At 39.7% G+C, this 23,535-nt stretch overlaps 1 protein-coding gene across 1 annotated transcript in view; it reads left to right on the top strand.

Annotated features, from left to right (window-relative positions):
* PIK3CA (phosphatidylinositol-4,5-bisphosphate 3-kinase catalytic subunit alpha) overlaps window positions 1-21,266 on the top strand; it is a 53,676-nt gene extending 32,410 nt beyond the window's left edge. Inside the window, exons 14-21 of the mRNA XM_027875846.1 lie at window positions 44-215; window positions 1,697-1,803; window positions 2,710-2,831; window positions 8,226-8,304; window positions 15,688-15,858; window positions 16,648-16,765; window positions 16,881-17,032; window positions 17,785-21,266. Of these exons, the coding sequence (XP_027731647.1) occupies window positions 44-215; window positions 1,697-1,803; window positions 2,710-2,831; window positions 8,226-8,304; window positions 15,688-15,858; window positions 16,648-16,765; window positions 16,881-17,032; window positions 17,785-18,055 (1,192 nt within the window). The 3' untranslated portion in view covers window positions 18,056-21,266. The remainder of the gene's footprint in view (window positions 1-43; window positions 216-1,696; window positions 1,804-2,709; window positions 2,832-8,225; window positions 8,305-15,687; window positions 15,859-16,647; window positions 16,766-16,880; window positions 17,033-17,784) is intronic.
* The last annotated feature ends 2,269 nt before the right edge of the window (window positions 21,267-23,535 follow it).

Below are 23,535 nucleotides of genomic sequence, written 5' to 3'. Positions count from 1 at the left end.
CAGGTATTTGGAACTATTTTTAAGTTTCAAAATGTCATTTTAGGTCTGAAATGCATAATAAAACTGTCAGCCAAAGATTTGGCTTGCTTTTGGAGTCGTACTGCCGAGCATGTGGGATGTATCTAAAACATTTGAATCGGCAGGTAGAGGCCATGGAGAAACTGATTAACCTCACCGACATTCTCAAACAGGAGAAGAAGGATGAGACACAAAAGGTAGGTCTTTCCTTATAGGTTCCCTCCCAGCCAGTAGATGTTGATGTCTCAGGCTTCTTTCCTTAGGTCAGCCTATTGTTGTAAAATCCTGTTTAGCCAATATTTCTGAAAATACCGAAGTAATGTTGTTTTCACAAAGTTTGCTGGGGAGCAAGTGAAGTTACTGACACGAGTACCTTGTACATGTTCACACTGTAAATTTGTGACAAAAATCTCGGCTCCTGGGTTCCTAGTTCCCTAGGGTGACATAGTCCACCAAGCCAGTTCTTAGAATAATGAGGAATATGAAATGGAACGCCAATGGTTTCCATTTTTCCTGCCCTCACACCTTTCTCTTTTAATTCTATCTGCCACATCCTCTAAAAGCAATGGCATTTTTATTGTATGGACTATAGAAAGGAATTTTCTTTAGTTTTGGAATTAAGTAATATAACTGTCTAGATTGTGACATGTGTGGAGATTGTCAGGCATCTTACTGTAATTGATTCTTCACCCCAAGGGCATGGGTAAAAGAGTGCAGTTTTCTTTATGGAGACAAAGCAGAGGCCAATGATGGACGCACAGATAGAGTACTTGGGCTCCTGAGTCACAGTCTGGGCTCTATTTATCTTTGTACCCTGCATGGGGTTTTTTACTTGTGGTTTGTTTTTGTTTTTTTTTGTTCTGTTTTTGTTTTTGGTTTTTTTTGTGGTAGATTTTAGACCAGTGTATAGAATACAAGTGAAAAATTTTCAAGTTTTTTAAAGTCCCCTGAGAATGATCCCAGTAATTCTGTTGGTACTACTTCTTACCACCCACCCACCCCAAAATAAGTAAATCTATAAAAGAAAATCACTGTGTTAACCTAAGGGACAACTTGGGTGTATGATTCATTCCTTGTGAAGTGATTATACTGTTACACTTAGGTATTAATTGAACAGCAGGAGAGACCCCGCTGCTTAGAAATAAAAAATGTATATTTAGATAACATTTTTTCCTTAAAGTAACTAAACTTAGATGTTAAAAAAAAACCCTGCATCAATCACTAAATGTATTTTAAATAAATTTGCATATTCTCTAAGTCTTGTTTGAAGTAGTGCTAAGTGATTTATAGTTCATACACTGGATCCTTCGTAAAATACAGAACCTAGTTAAGCTAGGTCTTTGCTGAATTCATACTGCCAATTCTCTGTTTTTTTTAAATTCTCAGGATCATCTCTGCCCGCTACAGGGAAAAGGGTAATACTATTGCCTGAAGAATCAAAAGGTTGTAGGCTAATGCACTGTGGCACGTCCAGATTCTTCTCCCATAGCCAGGAGCTAGTGCTGTGTCAGCAGGCGCAGGGCAGTATCCTTCTTCTAGCGCTCAGCCAGGTGCACCATAGTCCAGTGTCAGGGTCCAGTTCAAAGACTCTGGATTATGAAAGAGGAAGGATTGCTTTACTTTTCATGAAATCTATGCCACTGTAGTTCTTAGACATTGACTGTGATTATTATATCAGGTACAGATGAAGTTCTTGGTTGAGCAAATGAGACGGCCTGATTACATGGATGCTTTACAAGGCTTTATCTCTCCCCTTAACCCTGCTCATCAACTAGGAAATCTCAGGTATGGTGCTGTATCAAACCTTTATGAAGAAATTTAAGAGTCCATTCAGAACTGAGCAGGATGGCACAGCCCTGCAATCCTAGCTACCAGGGAAGTTGACTTGAGAATTCTGAGCTGCAGTGAGGGATGTCAGTTGTAGGTCTGCCTTCAGTTTGTGGCATCAGTCTGATGAGTCTCCAGGAGCAGGAGGCCACGAGGTTGCCCACGGAGGAATGAACTGGCCCAGGCAGGAAATGGAGCAGGTCAAAGTTCCTGTGCCAGTCAGAGGGGCATTGGCCCGTGAATAGCTCCTGCATTCCATCCTGGACAAGAGGAGAAGAGCTCATCATGAATAAATGAATGGATACATCAGCTCCATTCGTGATGTTCACATCACCTCTCTGATCTTCAATTTCACCATTTGTAAAAATGAAAATGATCATACTTGTACTAATTACCTCCAGGATTATTGTGCAGAAAACACTGTATAAACCTTTTAGAGTACTTAAGGAAATGTGAACTATTATTAGATAGAATACTTTAGAAAAAAATTAGATCTTTAAAAACAGAATTAGATAATGCTATGATTTGATTATTCTTCCCCCAACAAAATAGTAAGAACAAATAAATACAAGCCTAGCATATGCTATATTTAGTCAGAATCTGTGGGGTTTTTTTAAATAAATTTTATGAGATTGCTATGTCACAATGCTCAGTTAAAATTTAATTTGCTAGTTGGAAATTGCAAACACACTAATACTTAGTTATTTTCATTTCTCTAGAATACCTTAGAAATGTATCATATCCACAAAACGTAAAAGGAATTTTTTTTTTAAATTTAAAGGTATTGTTTCAAAGAGCCACACTTTGTAGATTAGTCTGACATGAAGGTGCCATATTTTATAAAAATTTTTAATCATTTTAAAGGCTTGAAGAGTGTCGCATTATGTCCTCTGCAAAAAGACCACTGTGGTTGAATTGGGAGAACCCAGACATCATGTCAGAGTTACTATTTCAGAACAATGAGATCATCTTTAAAAATGGGGATGGTAAGGAAAATATTAATGAACTTATAAAATTGATATATACCACTGTCTTTTTATATAAGGAGCTTAGGTACTACAAATAAAACTTTATTTCAAATTGTTTTTAAAATACCTCCATGAAGAAGTACACTGTGCTGGTCTAATATCTTGCCCATCTTGAGAAAAGATGTAAAAAAAAGCATGATATTTAAATGTGACAGGATTAACTTTATAACAACAACAACTATTGGATCAGTTTTTCCTATCATTACTGAAGTTCTGAAATGAGCACATATGCATGTAAACATACAAATTCAACTAAATATTTATTAACTTCAACTATTTTAGGTGATAAGTATATAAATATAGAGGTGACTACACTCTCAATGAATGTACAGTCTAATTCAGGGAAGAAAATATACACAAATAACCGTGTTACAAAGGAAAGTCAAAGGACTATGAGAAATGTGAGCAAAGAAAGATCATGTTCACTTGGAGGAGCGAGGGATGGAGCCATGGAGAAGGTTTCCTCATTCAGACCTTGAAGGATGGGACTGCAACAGATGGTGACTAGGGGGTGGGGGCGAATAGGAGGTCCATTCCAAGTATGAGAGGCCACATTCTCAGGGCCACAGAGACTAGAGACTAGATGAAAATCACTAAGGAGTCATGTGAAATCTAAACCAGCAAGCACTTAGTAAGAGCCTGCCTTCTGTGTTATTCTGTGTTGAAGACTGAGGGAAGTTCCCCCAAGGAGCTTACATTTGACTGGGGATAAACAACACGGATGTAAAGAAATACATATGTATACAGAGTAAATTCAAATTAACTTCAGGAGGGAAAGGGGAGCACTAACATCCGGGGAAGTCAGGAAAAGCTCTTTGTAGGAGGCAGCACTTGACCTGAATCTTGGAAGGAAGTTGGGGATTCTAGAACATAGAAGAAAGGAGGGAGAACGTTCTAAGCCCAGAGACAACTTGGGAAAGCACTCAAAGGGAGATGGAATGTGAAATGAAGGCTGTCAGCATCAGAAAGGTCAGTTTGACCTGACTGTAGAGTATAGGAAGGGGAAGTCATATGAAATCAGTGTGGAGAGAGAGGTTCCCATCTGGTTTTGAAGGACTTTAAATGCCAAAGCACAAGCTTCTGTTTTTATCCTAGAGACAACAGGGAACTCCTGAAGCTTCCTGAGCAAGGAATGACCCTGGTCAGACTTGTGCTTTAGTCAGTCAGTAAACACTTCTTAAGCACCTGCTATGTGCCAGACACTGGCCTAAGACCTGGGGATATAGTGAAAGGTATAAGAAAGCTCCTCCTTTCAGGAGCTCATAGGCAGATAGGAGAGACCGCCTCCAAATAAGCACGCACAAACACGCTGTGTGCAAGATGAATTGGAAGGAATCGGCAGAGGAAAGGGATCCAGCAAAGCTACCAGTAGCATTGCAGGCCTGGGAGACAGCCAGAGGCAATGCCCAGAGTAAGGATTGGGAGTGGCTTGTTTTAGGAACCTCAAGTAGGCCAGTGTCACTGGATCTCAGAGTCAGGGAACAGAGGGGGCAAGTATAAGGTATAAGACTGGCCAGGAACAAGGGAGGTTATGAAAGACTTTGAATCTCAAACAGAAGATTTTCTATTCAATCAGAGCCACTGGACTTTATTCACTAGGAGTCAGACCTGCGATTTAAGAAGATCATTTTGGCAGCTGAGTGAAGGATAGACTAGAGCAGCAAAAACTTAGTCAGGGAGACCAAACAGCAGTTGACAGTAGTCAAGGTGTGAGATGATGAGGGCTTGCACTAGGGTGGTGTTAGTGTCAGAGGAGAAAAGAGGGCATGTGTGAGAGATGTTACAGAGGTAAAATTGACAGGCCTTGGCAACAGATTGAATATGGAGGGTGAATGAAGAGTTGAGGATACCACCAAGGTAGCAAGGCTAGGGGACTGAAAGGATAATGGTGCTCTTGACAGCATTAGGGAAGTTGGGGGTGGGAGGTGGAGAAGGGGAAATTAACGTATTAAGTTTAAGGTGCCTGTTGGACAGCTAGTTTGAGATGTCCGATAGGCAATTGGAGAAACAAGACTGGAGGTCAGCAGAGATGTTAGGACTGGATAAGCAGATGTGAGAATCATCAACATAGAGTTGATAATTGTGTCCACAGGAGCTGATGAGCTCACCAAGAAATAGTATAGAGGGAAAAGAGAAGAGGACCCCAGCATGACCCGGATAGAAATCTAGCAAAGGAGACAGAGGAAGGGCAATCACGTAGGTAGGAGGAAAACTAGAAGAGAGTGATGTTACAAAAACCTGGGGAGATGAGATTGTCAAGCAGAAGAGGGTGATTGTCTGTGTCCAAGGCTGCAGAGATGTCAAGAAGGATGAGGACGGAGAAGAGGCTATTGGATTTGTCAACTAAGAGATCAATTGCAACGTCAAAGGGAGTGGTTTCAACTTAATAATGAGGTTGGAAGTCAGACTATAGAGACTTGAGAAGACAGTGAGAGCAAAGGAAATAGAAACACCTGTTATAGATGGCCTTCTCAGATGTAGCTACAGAAGCAAGGAGAGATTTGGAATGATAGCAGGGATGGATGGAGCAAGTGAAGGCTTTTTTGAGAATGGGGCAGACACGTGCATGTGTGCAGGCAGTAGCAAAGCAGCCGGTAGACAGAGAAATTGAAGTGAAGTGGGGCAGCTAGGAGGCGCAGTGGATAGAGCAGCAGCCCTGGAGTCAGGAGGACCTGAGTTTGAATGGGGCCTCAGACACTTGACACTAACTATGTGACCCTAGGCAAGTCACTTAACCCCAATTGCCTTGCCAAAAAAGAAAGAAAGAAATTGAAGGTAAGTGAGAGTGGACACTGATAATATAAATTTAAAGAATGAAAAATCCCTGCCCTTAAGCACTTTCTTTCAGAGGAGACAATGTGCATATGTGTGCATATGTTGATGCACATATATAAACTATGCCTATACATACATATATGTTTATGTATGTATATATAGAACAAATACAAAATATAAGCAAGGTAATTGGGAAGAGTTGATCCAGCATGGAAAAGCCATTTAAGACACTAGTCTAAGGGGATAGCAGTTTTCAGTGAAGGTTTTTAGGAATAGGAAAGATCTTGGCATATTTGTAATCAGCAAAAAAGGAACTAGTGGATAAAGAGAATATAGCTGGGCTAGAAAGTTGACTATATGGTGGGGGGATAGTATAAATAAGGCAGAACAAGTAGATTAGAGCAAGATTACAGTGGCCTTAGAGGGTTTGTCAAGAGTTCACACTTTGATTGTTAGTTATTGTGATGGGGAGAAGAGCTACTTGGAACTGCTCTGCTGGGTCAGGAGGAGTGACATGAGGGTCATAGGTTAGAAAGGTCATTTGGGCAGTTGTGTGGAGGATGGACAGGCTAGGAAAGCCTGTTAGAACCCTGGGCAGGCAAGAAATAAGAGCCCGAACCATTATGGTTGTAGTAGGACTGAAGAGGATAGGAAAAAGAGCCACATGTGCAAACTGTGGTCTATTGATTGAACTTAAGTTTCAGGGGAAATTCTAGAATGTATAACTAAAGAGATGGCAAATGTCTAGAAAGAGAAACTGATTACAAAGAGTCAGTTTGGTTTAGTCGAGAACAGGTCAGGCCAAACTAACTTCATTTCCTTTTTTGGCAGGATTACTAAGCTAGTAGAGGAGGGGGAATGCTGAGATTTTAGCAAAGCTTTGGATGCAGTAACTCACGCTATTCTTGTAAAGAAAATGGAAAAATGTGGTGTAGACAACAATACAACTAAACGTATGGATTCAGAACCTATTGGATGTCTGGGCTAAAAAGAGCCACTGTTAATGCTTCAGTGTCAGCATGCCAGAGGTCTCTAGCACTGTGCCCCAGGCTTCTAGATATGGCCCTCGGCTCTGTATCAGTGACTGGGATTAAAGAATATTCAGTTTATTCATCAAATTTGTAGTTGACACAAAACTGGGAGGGATAGCTAATACTTTAGATGATAGAGGCAGGATCCTAAAGGATATTGACAGGCTAGAGCACTGGACTGAATCTAGTGAGATAAATCAACGGGGATCATTGTTAAGTCTTTCACTTGGATACAAAAATAAATTAACTTCACAAGTATGAGATGAGGGTGAGGGAGAGGCATGGAAATGGATGGCAGTCATTCTGAAAAAGATCTAGGAATTTTAGTGGACTGCAAGCCCAAAATGAGTTAGTAGTGTGATATGGTAGCTAAAAAAGCTAATATGAACCCTCAAGAAAGGGTACAGCTTCCAAGGTTGGAGAAGTGATAGTGCCTTGTACTCTGTCTGCCCTTGTCAGACCTTGCCTCGTTCTGGGTATGACAATTAAAGAAGGGATATTGGTAATCTAGAGAGTGTCCAGAAAAGAGTGCCCAGTATGGTGAAGGGCCTAGACTTTGGACCTGTGACATATGAGAATGATTGAAGGAATGGGCACATTTAGCCTGAAGACGAGCTAACCCCAGGGTGCATGAGAGAGATCTTCCAGTAGTTATGGGCTATCAGGTAAAAGCCAGGAGACAGCAGTGCATTGGCAGGAGTTGCAAAGACGTAAATTTAAGGCTAATGTCAAGAATCACTGCTTGACAATTAGAATTGTCCCAAAAAGGAATGGGCCACCTCTCTGGGCAGTGACTTCCTCCTTATTGGAGGTCTTCAAGCAAAGGCTGGATGAGGACTCTTCTCATGGTGGGGACTCTTCTCATGTATAAGAATGGCCCCTGAGGTCCCTTCTGCCTTTGGAATTGTCTGATCCTGAGTGTTCAGAAATGTAGAACAACTGTGTAGGAGCTCACTGGTAAGGAAACCGAATGAGAAAGAGCATCTCATAATGGCAGGTCGTGTGTTGTTACAAGCAAAGAACGCTACAGACAATAACAGTTCTGGAGCTCTAGTCCCCCAGTGACAGTTTTCAGCTCATGGACTTTTTTCTTTATTTTTTGGTCTAGACATTTAATTTTAGCAGCTGAAAACTGTTACTAGGGGACTAGAGCCCCAGAACTGTGATTGTCTGCAGCATGGAAAACTTCCAATGTGGAAGTTCCTTCCCTTGATGTAGAACAGCAATTTTTCTGTAACCTAAGGTCTTGGAGAGTTGCCTGGGACACTGAGAGATTACACAGCAAGTATATGTCAGTGGCCAGACTTGCTCCCCCATGTGCCTATTTCAGGGCTGGCTGCGTGTCCACTATACTACACTGCCTCTCACACTTGTTGTACTTTAAGAATACTAACAACACAATTACTTATTGTTATGAGAAATCTTTTTGAGTGAATGCAGCTACATATATCTAGGATGTTACCTTTTTTGAATTTGTTAGAATCACATGGTACCCAGATTTCCATTATGATATTATGGAATAATACGTTGTATTTGGTTGTTTCAGACTTACGACAGGATATGCTAACCCTTCAGATCATTCGAATTATGGAAAATATCTGGCAAAATCAAGGTCTTGATCTTCGGTGAGTAATAGAGCTAATATAATGATTAATGGATTTCTTTTCTTATGTATGGAAAGTTGGCTTAGCCCAAGAAAGCCACTTAGTCATAATTAAATCAGTTGCTCTCCAATACTGAGGGTTGCAGTATATACAGACATATATATATATATATATATATATATGTTTTAAGCAACAGCTGAAATAGTTTACAGGAGTTGGTCAATTCCTTCATTCATTCCCTCTTTCCTTCCTTTGCATAGAACAAGAGAATGAAATTTGGCACAAGCTCTATCCAGTAAGAAGAGCAATCAGACTGTCAGAATTTTAAAAATTGCCTCTGGAGCTCCAGCATGAATAGCAGGGCATGCAAAGGGAGATAAAAGACACGTGTTTTAATACTCACTTTCAATCATTCTTGAAAAAGTTGTCATTTCTGTGCAGTAACTAGGAGTTTAAAGCAGAGAGAGATCATAATCTTCTTCAATGTACTTTTTAAACAACTCTAAACTGGAATGATAGACCATTCTTGCAGCAAAATTTTGGCACCAAATGCTGACCTCAGTTTCCCTGACCATTTAACCTCCTGGCAATGTTTTCCTTCTAAGCATCCCCCCCATCAATCCATCTCCCCATCTCCAGCACCTCTTTCTCTACTAGTCATCTGTAGCCACCATAAATCCTTAGTCATATAAAACACTAAGCATTTATTAAGCACCTTCTATACTCTAGGCACTATGCTAGTCTCCTGGGATACAAAGGCAAAAATAAAATAGTCCCTGCCCTTCAGGAACTTACAATCAATGGGGGATGAAAGGGAGTGGAGAACAACATGCACATGTGTATAAGTACGTACATACAAATAGAAGACCACCAGCACTTGGGAGGACTAGGGAAGGCTTCATGGAGAAGATGGCACTTGAGTTTAGAAGCAAAGGAGGGATTCTGAGGGTCAAAGGTGAAGAGGGAGAGTGGGAATGCCTGGAGGACAACAGTGCAAAGGCGTGGAGATGGGAGATGGAGCATAATGTATGTGAAGAACAGCAAGAAAGCTGATCTGGCTCGCTTACAAGGGGCAGGTGGAGAAAAGAGAAATGTGTGACAAAGTTGGCAAGGTAGCTTGGGCTTTGAAAAGCCAGGCAAGGGACTATAGAGTTGATCCTAAAAGCAGTAGGAGCCGCAGGAGTGGATGTATGAGAGAGATATGGTGGATTGGAGCATGGGGCAAGACTGGAGGCAGGGAGGCCAATTAAATTATTGCAGTAGACCAGGGGAGAGGTGATGAGGCTTGAACTAGAATGTGGCCATATGAACAGATCGAAAGATACAGCTGCAGGAGAAGTGTGGAGGCAGACATGACGAGGTGTGGCACCTGACTGCACGTGTGGGGTGAGTGAGCATGAAGAACTGAGGATAAAGCTGGGCTTGTGAACCTGGGAGACTGGGAGGCTGGTGGTATCCTTGACAGCAACAGAAGGAGTCAAAGTGGGAAGGGTTTGCAGGGAAAGAGAATGAGAGGAAAGCCTCTCATTTTCTTTGGATGACTTACCTCTCATTTTAGTTTTTCATTCACTGGTTCCCTGCTAAGGCCTCTTCATGGTCTGGAGACGTAAGTGGGCTTGTCAAAGGCTACATGTGGACAGCACAGGCTTGGGATGGCCCCCATGAGCCAGAGGGCTTCCCAGTGAATGCTTGACAACAACAAACTCGGTGTATTTCAGGTTCAGAAGGGCCCATCACCAGCAGATGCACATACAAAGCCATGATTTTTTTTTTTTTTACCACTGCAATACATTTTTTAAAAAATGTTTTTCAGGGAGCAAAAAATATTCTCTTCCTCCCACTTTCAATAGAAAAAGAAAAAAAAGAAAAGAAAACCAAATCCTTATTGACAAATATGCAGACAAGTAAAACGAATTCTCACATTGGCCATATCCAGAAATTCTCATTTCAGACTGTGCCCTGAATCCATCACCTCTCTGTGAGGAGGTGGGAAGCATTTTTCATCGTGGTCCCTCTGGAACCAGTCATAGCATTGATCAGCCTTTTTAAGTCTTTCAAAGTTGTTTGTTTTTACAATATTGTTGTTATTATATAAATGTCCTCCTGGTTCTGCTCACTTCCCTCTGTATCAGTTCATCCTAGTTTTCCCAGGCTTCTCTGAAAATATCCCTTCCTCATTTCTCATAGCGCAATAGTATTCCTTTACATTCATGTGCTCTGATATGTTCAGCCATTCCCCAGTTGATGGACTCCCTCCTTCCCCAGTTTGCAGCTCTTTGCCAGCACACAAAGAGCTGTTGTAAATATTTTTACATATATGGGTCATTTTCCTCTTTGCTCTCTTTGGGGCCTAGGCCTAGTAGTGCTGTCGATGGGCTAAAGAGTAGGCAGAGTTTAGTCACTTTGGGGGCAGAGTTCTAAATTGTGTTCCAGAATGGCTGGAACAGTTCATGGCTCCATCAACAGTACTTTAATGTTCTCATTTTTCCATAGCCACCGAAACAATTGTCATTTTTCTTTTGTCATCTTTGCCAGTCAATCCAGTGGGTATTGAGTGGAACTTCAGCGTTATTTAAGTTTGATGTTTTGTTGTTGTTCAGTTGTTTCAGTCGTGTCTGACTCTTCATGACCCTTTTTGGGGTTTTCTTGGCAAAGATACTAGAGTGGTTTACCATTTCCTTCTCCAGCTCATTTTACAGATGAGGAAACTGAGGCAGACAGGATTAAGAGACTTGTCCAATGTCACACAACTTGGGTCTGAGGCCAGATTTGAACTGAGGTCCTCCTGACTCCAGTCATGGCATTCTATCCACTATGCCACCTAACTGCCCTTGTTTTAATTTTAGTTTGCATTTCTGTAATTAGTGAGTTGGAGCATTTTACATGACTTTTGAATAGCTTGGATTTCTTCCTTAGAAAACTGCCTATTCTTATCCTTTGACCATTTATGAATTGGGGAATGTCTCTAATTTTTGTAAATTTGAATCAGTTGGTTTTATATCTTAGAAATGAAACTCTGATCAGAGAAACTTGCTACAAAGATTTTTTTTCCCACACTTACGTATTTCCCTTCTAATTTTAGCTGAATTCATTTTGTTTGAACCATAGCAGTATATTAAACAGCCTACCAAGACATGGAGTTGTAATCTGTGTTACTGGAGGGAGTACTGACTGGTTAATTTTAGCTCCTTGAAAGTAACAAATTATGTGTTTTTTTTTTAACAGACAACCCAAATCCAATTCAACTTAACTAGTACTCTTTTCCCCCCCAGTTTTTAAGCATTTTTATTTAAAGTTTTGAGTTCCAAATTCTGTCCCTCCCTTCCCTTCAAGCTTCCCCCTCCCTGAGGTGGATTCTTTTAAAACACTGCATGATGTGGTTTACCTTTTGTAGCAACCACCCTGGATTTCCTTTGAGGCAGTAGCAGTTCTTGCTCTCTCTGAAAGCAGCTTCGTCCCTGTACAGGCTTTCCAGCCTCACCTCAAATACCCAAAGAGAAGAAAAAAACACTCATTGGACTGAGGGCGGCAAGCAAAACAGACGAGTCAGTATTTACATGCCGCGTCACTGCGTCAGTAACTCATATCAGTTCCTGAGAAACGATAGCAGTCTTATTTTGCAAGTAAAGAAGGGGAAAGAGAGAACAAATGACTCTCCACAGCGTTAATTGAATTGACAAAGATAGAAAGGGGACTCTGAAATTATGGACTTGGCATTCTCTGCCTTTTTGCCTTTTCAAGGATTGTTGAGGTTATTGAAATAATTTGAGGAGAAGAAAGGTAAGAAACTAGCTCATTAGATTAAATTCATAGTCATCTTCAAATTGGAATCATTAACATTTGATGGAACATTAGCAAATATTTGAAATAATTTTAATGTCTGTAAAGTGCTTTGTAAACCTGACAAGTATTACGTACTCTAAGTATGAGCCAGCATTACCATCAGAGCATAGGCCAAATACAGAGCCCTGAAGTGAGAGAGAGTTGCAGAACCACTGGGAAGCTTAGTGCCAAGTTGGACCAAAAGTCATAAAGGTCAACTTCAGAAGCTGTGTTTTGGCTTATTCTGGACCAGTGCTTGTTTAAGATGCATTGGTAGCATTTACGCTGTCGTGCTTGCTTTTCTCATATCTAATACTGGAGCCTTAGTTCCAGAATTCCTTAGTCTTTGTTACTTGCTTCACTTAATGCTCTGTCAGGTCACTTAATCTTTGATTCATTCTTCTGCCTTAAAATTTCACAATGTCGAAACCAAGCCAATTTAGTCACAAAAAATCTCTACAGCCTCTAACCAAAATTGATGGTGCTATGTAAAAAGTACCAAATTACAACTCTCTAGGTGTCTGCTTTTTAAGGCTTTAAACATTATCTGAAGGTTATATGTATGTATGTGTAGATTCAAATACAAACATCCAAAAAATTCTGCCTCTTCCTAGCTTGGGAAAGGTGAAAGTGTAGACCTTTGCGGCAGAACAACCTCCACACGGACTTGAATGAAATTGCAGATGTGGTTATTACCAACATTCTTCTATTTTTTTTGGTTGTTGTTGTTGTGAGCATAAATCAATTTGTTTGATAAACCAAGACCTTCAGCTAATTCTGCATGGACAAAAATGTTCATAACATTACTTAGGATAACAAAAAAAACTGGAGCGGCAGCTAGGTGGCGAAGTGGATAGAGCACCGGCCCTGAAGTCAGGAGGACCTGAGTTCAAATGCGGCCTCAGACCAAACACTTGACACTTACTAGCTGTGTGACCCCGGGCAAGTCACTTAACCCCAATTGCCTAAAAAAAAAACAAAAAAAAACAAAACTAGAAACACAACATATACCCAGTGATTGGAAAATGACTAGATAAATGTTGACATGTGAATATGAAGGGATATTGCACCAAAAGGAATGATGAGTGGGAAGAATCCACAGAAACCTGGGAAGGCTTGTGTGAAGGATGCAGAGCCAAAAAGCAATATCCACGCTGATGGCAGTCGTGCGTCAAAGTAAAAAGCCTCGACCCTGCTTTCTGTTAACAGGCAATGAAGGGTTTCAGGGAGTGTGCTCTGGAAGGGGCTGCAAGTGTTTGGCAAGTGTCTGTTGGGTCAAAACAAAATGTGTGAATACCTTTTTTAAAAGATTATTAAAGTTTGTTGGAATTGTACAAAAATGAGCCGAGGTATCGGTACCATCCTTCGATCAGCTATGCTCACTGTAGTGCTGCTGTATATTCCAAAATGAGGTGGCATTTATTTGGGGATGATTCCTACAAGCTGATGTAGTTTATGTGAAAGCCCTCTTAAAAAGTCAACGTCATCAGAAGGGGTAATATTCCTGACTCTGCTTCCATGCATTAGTTGAATAGTCAAAAGTGAATCAGGTTTCATTTCAATTTATAATTTTATACATTTGAAAAAAAAATGGAATTAGCCTACATTTTTATAGGAAAAGTAGATCTGACTGTATCATTCCTCTGACCTGCAGTGCCTACCTACTGCTTACAGATGCTTCTTAGCTGTGTGGTCCCAGCACCTCATGGCTTCAGTTTCCAAATGTGTAAAATGGGGATAGCATGTCCCTCAAAAGGTTGTTGTGAGGACCACATGCGATGTCTGGAAAAGACTGCAAATCTTAAGGCAACACATGAAGAGTATATATCATTATTTACTGAAAGACTTTACCAATGTTTAGCATCTGGCTTCACCCTACTGTCAGATACTTGAGGGGCTGTTCTGTGGAGAAAGGATCAGATTTGCTCTGTTTGGCCCCCGAGGGCAGAATGAGGAGCAGGGATGAAGTGGCAGAGGCCGATTGTGGTTTCATGTCAGGAAAAGCTTCATTACCACCAGAGCTGTCCTACCGTGCAGCGGGTCCTCCCTCAGTGCAAGGCTTCAAGCAAAAGCTGGGGCATCATGTGTGTAGTGGGGAGTCTTTTCTCAGCTCTGGGTTTTCTAGATGAATACTGAGCTTCCTCCCAGTTCTAAAATTGTGGTTTGTTAATGCCTTTTCAGATGTATTGCACACGCTACACTTTATGCATTGTGCTATGCACACACTGCTACAATTATTCCCAGACCTTAGCTTGCATTCTCACCTCCCTTCATTTGTACAGGCTTCCTGTCCCCGGAATGCCTCCTTCTCATTTCCACCTGCCCAAAACATCTTCCTTTGGGGCTCCAGGGCCACTTCTCTACAAAGCCTTCAGCTCAAAACAGTCTCTCCCTCCAGTTTTCCTGGTGCATTCTATGTCGATCCCTTCTTCTCTGCTCCTTTTGTCATGCTCATTTGTGCACATTTTCTGTCTCCTGCTACCCCATTACACTGTGAACTCCTCAGAGATTAGGACATTCGTCTTTCATCTTGGTGTCATAGAATAGGCACCTAATAAACATTGATTGGATTGGACCAACTACAGACACCAACTGGCCCTTTTGCCCTGAAGAACCTCGCAACTTCCCATGAAGCTTTATTTCATTGGTGTTTTTAGGGGTATTCCTTTAAGTTTATATTTATATAACCAAGTGATCTCTTTAAACAGCTCACAGGTTCATGGTTTTATGTTTTTTATTTAAGGTGTTCAAAAGTACCTCTGACTGCAATCATTTTTTTCACAGTTATTCTTTTATGGCCCAAGATCCACAAGTTCACTACCGGTGGTAGTTGCAGTACTTCCATGCCTTCTGGGAGACTATATACAAAGTGACTTGGGCAGAAAAAATCACTATCTGGTTACCAGCCTTGTGCTGAAGAGTCCTTTCTGAGCTTGCCCAGGCTGGTTGTGATAGCAGTCGAGTTATGGGGGCCTGGATCCATAGCCTTTCCAATATGGTAACACCTACCCAGGCATGCCCTCTGCTGGCCTAACATCCCAAACATAGAGCTACTTCCACATTGCTGTGGTGTATCAGTCAGATGAGGAATAAGGCATTCCAGCAGTCCATGGATGGCAAAGAACTAAAATGACTACTCCTATTTCCATAACATGTTGTGGTTCATAATGGCTTTTCTTGTAACTTCCCTATGAGGGAGAGAGGGGAATGGGCTATCCTGTGAATTGTGAGAGGCCATCATTCTTGGGAATATTGCCAATTATGCTACAATCAAAGGCCAATTAAAATACAGTTTTTAGCAGTGCCCAGAGAGTTAAGGCAGGAGTAAGTAACAAAGTAAAAGCACTGGAGTTTAAACCCCAGCTCACCTGCCTTGTGACCCTGGCCCAGTCACTACACTCTAAAGCTTCACCTTCATTACCTAGAAAGCCCCTGCCTGATGTTGGAGGCTGGGAGAGAGAAATGTGTTTTTACAAGTCTTCATATGCTATATAAATGCAGTGTTCATATATTGTATTGCTAAGTAGTTTGGGTTTTTTAATTCCTCCAGTTGCCTATAAATTAGTTGATGGTTTTTTACAGGATGCTACCTTATGGTTGTCTATCGATTGGGGACTGTGTTGGCCTCATTGAGGTGGTCAGAAATTCTCACACTATCATGCAGATTCAGTGTAAAGGTGGCCTGAAAGGGGCCTTGCAGTTCAACAGCCATACGTTACATCAGTGGCTCAAAGACAAGAATAAAGGAGAGATGTGAGTTGATTTCATCCTATTTCATGTTATCTAGTTCCTCACTATTTGACCTTTGATAGGTCTGTATGTTGTTTCCATGGGGGATTTAAGTAAAAGGTCATTTAATACCTTGGTTGTAAAAGGAGAAATGAAGTGACTCTTAGATGCATGCTCAATGAAGTCTTTACATTCTAAAAAGAATCAAGTTTTTTGTGTATGTTTGAAAATTTGTTATTATAAACATATTTCTTATGTTTAGTCTAAATTTCTTTGCTAATAGATTGACTTTTTAAATAGGATTCCTCAAAATTCAATTAGTTAACAAGGAAAGGTGCAGGCAACTTCCAATATATTGATGCTAATGAACCTAAAGGGCCTGAAGTGCTACAGTTCAGGTGGAATCTTTGCATCTTTGTGCCTAAAGAAGGTTTTTGCTATCAAAACATACTCTTTCAGTTCGTATACTTGTTTTCTTCACTTTTTTGTGATGAACAAGTTTGTTTAAAGAGACAGTTTGAGTATTAGTGACTTGAAAAACAATGCATCACCAGCCCTTTATCGTAAGCTTTCTCTATATAGTCTTACTAGATGACTTCCAAACCTTTGAGTCATCCTCATCAGAATCTCAAAATTGCTTGAAAAAGCAAGTCAAAAAGGAGTGGACTCCAGGGAGGTTGCCCGTTTTCCACATCTAGTGTCAATAGCTGTGTACCTAATTAAAATGGAATGTGTTGCTGTCTGTCCTGATTGAACAGCAAAGTGAGCCCCATTGTACTTGCTACTAAAGAACTATTCTATTTGTTCTTATAGATATGATGCAGCCATTGATTTGTTTACACGTTCGTGTGCTGGATACTGCGTGGCGACCTTCATTTTGGGAATTGGTGATCGCCACAATAGCAATATCATGGTGAAAGATGATGGACAAGTAATGAGCTTCCTTTTTTAAAAATCTTTTGACATTGAACCTTTCACAAATTGGATACATCTACACATGCTTCCATGGGCCAAAAATGTAATATGATTTCTCCTTTTTTTTAAAGCTATTTCACATAGACTTTGGACACTTTTTGGATCACAAGAAAAAGAAATTTGGTTATAAACGAGAGCGTGTGCCCTTCGTCTTGACGCAAGATTTCTTAATTGTGATTAGTAAAGGAGCCCAAGAATGCACAAAGACAAGAGAATTTGAGAGGTATGCTTCAAATTCAGGTAGTTATCGGGCACAGTTTTACATGATGAGCTCATTAGAGAGGGGTAGAATAGAGCATTGTGACATGGAAGCATGAAAGTGCTGAGCTGACGCAGTCCTGTTAGATGGTGATTCCAGCTCCTTAGAGGGGCCACTGTGACTGCTGAAAGAAAGTTCACATCCCATGGACCATTCTGGCCCCAGCTGATAGGCTTTCCTTATAGGAGCTTTAGGCACCATACAGTTAGTGCGGCCTCCTCATTTTACAGAAGAGGGAATTGAGGCACAGAAAGTTCATGTGACTTCCCAAGGACACATAGATAGGTAGGAGCTAATAAATGAAGGAAAGGGAATAAGCATGTATTAAACTCCTACTGTGCTCATTGTTTTACAAATAGTATCTCTTTTGATCCTCAAAACAACACTGGGAGGTCAGTGCATTTATTATTCTCATTTTACTGTTAAGGAAACTGAGGCAGGCAGAAGTTAAGTAACTTGCCCAGGGTCACACAGCTAGTAAGTGTCAGAGGCTGGATTTGAACTCAGGTCTTCTTGACTCCAGATCTGGCACTCTATCAACTATGGCGCCACCCTACTGAAAGCTGAAATAAGGTTCTCTGACTGCAAATTCATTTTCCACTGCTCTCCATGGTAGATTAATTCCAACTTATCAAAAGGTAACTAAATTTGCAGCTAAAGTGAGAAATTAATACCATTTACTCCGTGGCGATCTAACTGTAATTTTCTATTTACAGATTTCAGGAAATGTGCTATAAGGCTTACTTAGCTATTCGGCAACATGCCAATCTCTTCATCAATCTTTTCTCTATGATGCTTGGCTCTGGAATGCCTGAACTGCAGTCTTTTGATGATATCGCATATATTCGAAAGACCCTGGCCTTGGATAAGACTGAGCAGGAGGCTTTGGAGTATTTCATGAAGCAAATGAATGATGCTCACCATGGTGGCTGGACAACCAAAATGGACTGGATTTTCCATACAATCAAGCAGCACGCTTTGAACTGAAGCAGGAGCCTCAGGGCTGCTCCACACTGCTCTCACTGTCAGCAGGCCAAGGCTGCTCGTGTAGGAATCGCACAAACCATGAACAGCATTAGGATCGACAGCAAGAACCGAGATTAGCTCTTTCTTCTACCATTGAAACAACGTCAACACAAACAGGGTTTGATAGCACTAAACTAGTACATTTCAGAATTAAGCTTTAGTCTAATGCGCAATTTCATGTTATGCCTTAAGTCCAAAAAGGTAAACTTCGAAGATTGTTTGTATCATTTTTTTAAAAAAACAAAGGAAAATATATAGAAACTGGTGGTTAAGGAGAGAGAATAATGTTCTTTTTGTTTTGCAAATGTTGTATGTTTTGAAACACGAAAGCGACAAAGTCTGTCATAACTTCAAGTCCAAGGAAACCAGAGAGTGGTGTTGAGCTGCATGAGAATTGCTAAGAATGAAAATCCATCACTTTTCCATTGTAGTCAATTTATAGTTTGAAGTGAGTTTTTTGACTCCCAGTTCTCATGAAGAAAAACACTTGGGGTGGAACAGAATCTTTAAATTTCATTAGGGACTTTTTCCTTTTTAAAAAATCAAACCTTTTGATGACTTTGGGCCTTATCTGCATAGTTTGGGGAGCAAGTAGAAATGAGACCTTTTAGAAGGTGCTTTTCCTGGACAAGCATTTACAAGGATTCAATTGTTCATTTCCCAGGGAAATTCTGAGCTCCTATGGAAAATAAACTGCCATAGAAAAGGAATGAGAAGGACTAGCTGTCATGTACCAAAATCGTGCAGTGTTCACCTTAGGTTTGACATTTTCCCCACTTTTTGCAATTGAACTGAATACATTTTTCATGCATGTTTTCCAGAACCTAGAAGAAAGTATTAATGTTATTAAAAGATTATTTTTTATAAAAGGCTATTTATATTATAAAAACTATCATTAATATATACTCTTTATTTAGATTATCTGTCCCATAGTCATGCATTTATTTTACAGCCTCAAATATTTTGGTATAAGATTCAGTCATCCGTAGTGACATAATCAGTCATTCTCTTGGTCTTTGAGAGAAGCCCAGGCACCCTTCCATAATGTACACCGTTGCCCAGGGATACACCGTTAAAGTTGGCGAAATATCCTGCTCAGGACCATCTCTTTCCTACTTTTCACTTTTATCCTACTCTTTCTCTCCTACCAAAAGAAATGCAATCAGTTTAAATCAGCTCAGTCAAATCCAGATTCTTGTCCTGTTGGCATTAACCTTCTCCTAAAGTAGAAGCACTTATAAAGAAAGGATCCTTCCAAGCAGCAGGGAAAAAGAAGCCAGGACCGTTGTCTCTTTGCAGGCTCTCTGCCTATATCTCCTTGTAAATGGAACCCAAGGTGATTAAAATTGGTTCCCACTTGAATGTGGCCATAGGCCATTTTCCAAGTTTCTTAAGTTGCACTTAATCCCAGGATAAATTCATAAACATTTGGAAGAAGTGATTCACCCCCTTTTTTTGGTTGGGAGTTGCAAGAGAAGGGGTTAGGTTGTGAGGACGCTATCCTCACTATAGACCTAGCATTCCACATGGTATTTGGAGTAAATGCCCACGGACCTAGGAAACAGCTTCCGCAGATGTCTTTGTGCCACAGGGGAAAAAAAAAGTGCAATAATGAAGAGGGGCTGGCAAGTGTCTAGATTAGGCATGATATTGGAATATAACTATAAAAACTGTACATTATGTTCTCTGTCTTGGTAATGAGCTATTGAATGGTTTACTTCATTTAGAAAAAGTTCTTTAATGAAATTAGTTACTTACCCTACAGCCTTGGATCAAGCAAACCAGGGCCTGTAATGCCAAGATTCCTAAAACCTATTTGGCTATTTTAGGACGCATATGGATATAGGGTCCCTAGAGTTAGTTGTTGAAGACTTAGGTACTTTATTAAAGCATGTAAATAATACTGTCTTAGTGAAAGCCACTGAGAAAAATAAATTTGGAGTATTGGGATATTCATTTTTCATATTTATAATTGACTGTCTCAGAACAATTCAACAGATTTTAAACCTTTTGTTGTTAAGTCTTTGGTAACTGTTCTCCTTTGCAGTTATGAAAGCTTTCATAGCTAACAGATTCCATCTTCTCATTTGACACATAACCATGATGTGTCTTTACTAATTGGCACTTGACACATGCTGCATTTTCCTTTTTTCATTATCAGGGATTGATTGTGGAAAACTCTGTGAAATAGTAAACATCTGAAACCCTGATCAGGTTCCTTAAAGTTATAACAGAGAATGATGTTTTTACCCAGATGTCCCTAAAGCAGTATTTTATGAGTCTCCTTGCACAGAAACAAAATATTTGCATTGCCCACATCAGTACAGATCACTTTCTAGGGCCCTGGTGAAAATTTGTGCATGAATTACTGCGGCTAAATTAATTTAGTTTCAATTTATCTGAACTGTGTAGAAGAATTCAGGAAAAAAAAAGAAAAAAAAAACAGGAGCCAAACTAAGTGACCTGAAAACAAGCTGAATTGTAAACAGATCAAAGCAGAATAGAGCTTAGGAAAAGAAAAGCTGAAAAAGAGAAAGGAGAAAAGGAGGATTCCAAAAGGACGAGCCATTGCAGTTTGAAGTAAGCTAATCGTCAGATGATTCCAATTGATTTCAGGTCAGAAGTCATGTAACAGGCTCTAAAATTACTTAACTGTTGGGATTGCCTCAATTCCCAAAACCACCTCTCTGAACCGTTGTAACTGTCAACTTCCAGTATCATTGGCTCTCCCAGGAAATATTTTCTTGCCTAATCATTTGGAGAAAGAGAAATGGAGCACATTTTTGAAGAGCAGAAGCCCTAACATTTAATACATCCCAGAAAGAAATCCAAAAACCTGCTTGACCTTTCAGCATAGTCTCTTCCTAAAGGGACACACCCATTTGGAAGGCTGTGAAATGTGTCTCTAAATCAGAGAGAAGATTTTATTTGACGTTTTACCGTAGAGCTTGTTTCTCTTGGTTCTTAAGTGTCACCTGTAAAATTGTGTCAAAAATAATCAATTCTGAGATTTGTCCCATAATCAATTTGTGTTTATAAGCCCATTAAGAAAATGGGGACTGGTGAATATGTAATGATTTGTAAAATATTTTAATGTAATTTTTTCAACTGTGAAACTGACTATTGGTTTTTTGATGAAAACAGGCTGCTGATAAAAGTATTTTTCTGTAAAGTGTAGTCTTTCCTAAATGAGAATACGATGTATTGATTAGAGTGTGTGTACACTCTTGGGGTTTTTTTTCCATTTTCCTTTTTTAAAGTGTATTGCTAGGTTTTCTTAAAGGTAAACCAGACTGGCTGTATAAGTTTTTTTTTTTGTAACTGAAAATTGAGTGGTTTGGGATCTTGTAGAAAAAATTCAAGGCATCTACATATTTCAAAGGCACCACAGCAATTTCACAGCTTGTTAGATAAGTTTGTATTTGATTAACCCCTAATGTTTTATTTTTTTTTTCTCATCTCAATAATTTTGTAAATCCATTTTAATCCTATCACGGTCAATAACTCATGCTTGCTAACTCTTTGAAGACATTTCCTTTGCTTCATTATTCTGTAGCCAGCATGTCAATGTCAGCTTTGAGCAACTGTAATGTTCCTTATATTTTCCTGTCTGTACAGGCTACAGACCTGGGCTGGACCCATTCACCATCTGAAAAGTTCCCTTTAAGTAATGATACTATGATGCCTAAGACATCCCCAAAGTACTTCAATTTAAAGAAACTAATATGGTGTTAGTGAAGTTTTATTTGCCCCTTCTACTCTCTACACACAACTTTCTTATTTCTGAGTTTTTTTTTTACTCAAATAGATAAACAATCACTTTTTATACCACTCCTGTCACATGCACACCCTCTTTTACACAGAGTGCCAAAAGCTGTTAGAATATGTGGTCCGTGTAGTGACTGTCCTCCCTTGCTGTCGAGGCTGTCTGTTTTTATATGATTCCATCTATCCAAGTAGCCTGCCAGTCCATTTTGAATAAGTTGCTAACAGCAATAGCTTCAATTCTAATTTCTAACTCTATGGTAATCAATTACTCATTCTGTCCTTTGTCCAAGAACTTTGAACGGTACTCGAGATGACCAACCACCTGAAAGGAAACCTGAGCTGCAAAAAGACTAGTATCACTAGATTGTTTTTGTGTTTTTTTTGGTTTTGTTTTGTTTTTATTAATTTATTTTGATTTATCAATAATCAGTTCCATATGCTTTTGAGTTTAAAATTTTTCTCCCCCTTCTTCCCACCACCCTCCCCAAGACAGCACACAATCTGATATAGGCTATACATTTACATTCCTATTAAACATATTTTTACATTAGTGATGTTGTGAGTAAAAATTAAAACCAATAGGAGGAACCATCAGAAAGAGTAAACAAAACTCAACAGAAGAGAAAAAAAATAGCAATTCGACTTCCATAGTTCTTTCTTTGATGTGGATAGCATTTTCCATCACAAGGCCTCTGGAGATGTCTTAGATCCTTGTATTGCCAGGAAGGGTTAAGTCTATCAATATTAGTCATCACACAACATGATTGTTATTGTGTACAATGTTCTCTTGGTTCTGCTCACTTCACTCAGCATCAGACCATACAAGTCTTTCTGGGTTTTTCTGAAGTCAGGCTGTTCATCATTTCTTATAGCACAATACTATTCCATCCCATTCATATACCACAACTTGCTCAGCCATTCCCCAGTTGATGGGCATCCTCTCAATTTCCAATTCTTTGCCACCACAAAAAGAGCTGCTAAGAATATTTTTGTACATGTAGATCTTTTTCCCATTTGTGTGATCTCTTTGGGATATAGCCCTAGAAGTGCTATTGCTGGGTCAAAGTGTATGCACATTTTTATAGCCCTTTGAGTATAGTTCCAAATTGCTCTCCAAAATGGTTGGATCATTTCACAACTCCACCAACAATGCATTAGTGTTCCAATTTTCCCACATCTTCTCCAACATTTATCATTTTCCTGTTTTGTCATGTTGGCCATTCTGATAGGTGTGATGTGGTATCTCAGAGTTGTTTTGATTTGCATTTCTCTAATCAATAGTGATTTAGAACATTTTTTCATGTGATTATAGATGGCTTTAATTTCTTCATCTGAGAACTGTCTGTTCATATCCTTTGACTTTATCAATTGGGGAATGGCTGGTATTCTTATAAATTTGACTTAATTCTCTATATATTTTAGAAATGAGGCCCTTATCAGAGATACTGGTTGTAAAAATTCTTTCCCAATTTTCCACCTTCCTTCTAATCTTTGTTGCATTGGCTTTGTTTGTGCAAAAACTTTTCAATTTAAGGTAGTCAAAATTATCTATTTTGCTTTTCGTAATGTTCTCTATCTCCTGTTTGGTCATGAATTCTTCTGTTCTCCATAGATCTGACAGGTAAAGCACATACACAAACACTGTTTATTTTTCACTACCTATTTAAAACAAA

The sequence above is a fragment of the Vombatus ursinus genome, unplaced genomic scaffold (assembly GCF_900497805.2).
Source record: "Vombatus ursinus unplaced genomic scaffold, bare-nosed wombat genome assembly UNPS02014810.1, whole genome shotgun sequence".
Classification (NCBI taxonomy): Eukaryota; Metazoa; Chordata; class Mammalia; order Diprotodontia; family Vombatidae; genus Vombatus; species Vombatus ursinus.
This window is presented reverse-complemented; position numbering and strand designations above follow the sequence as displayed.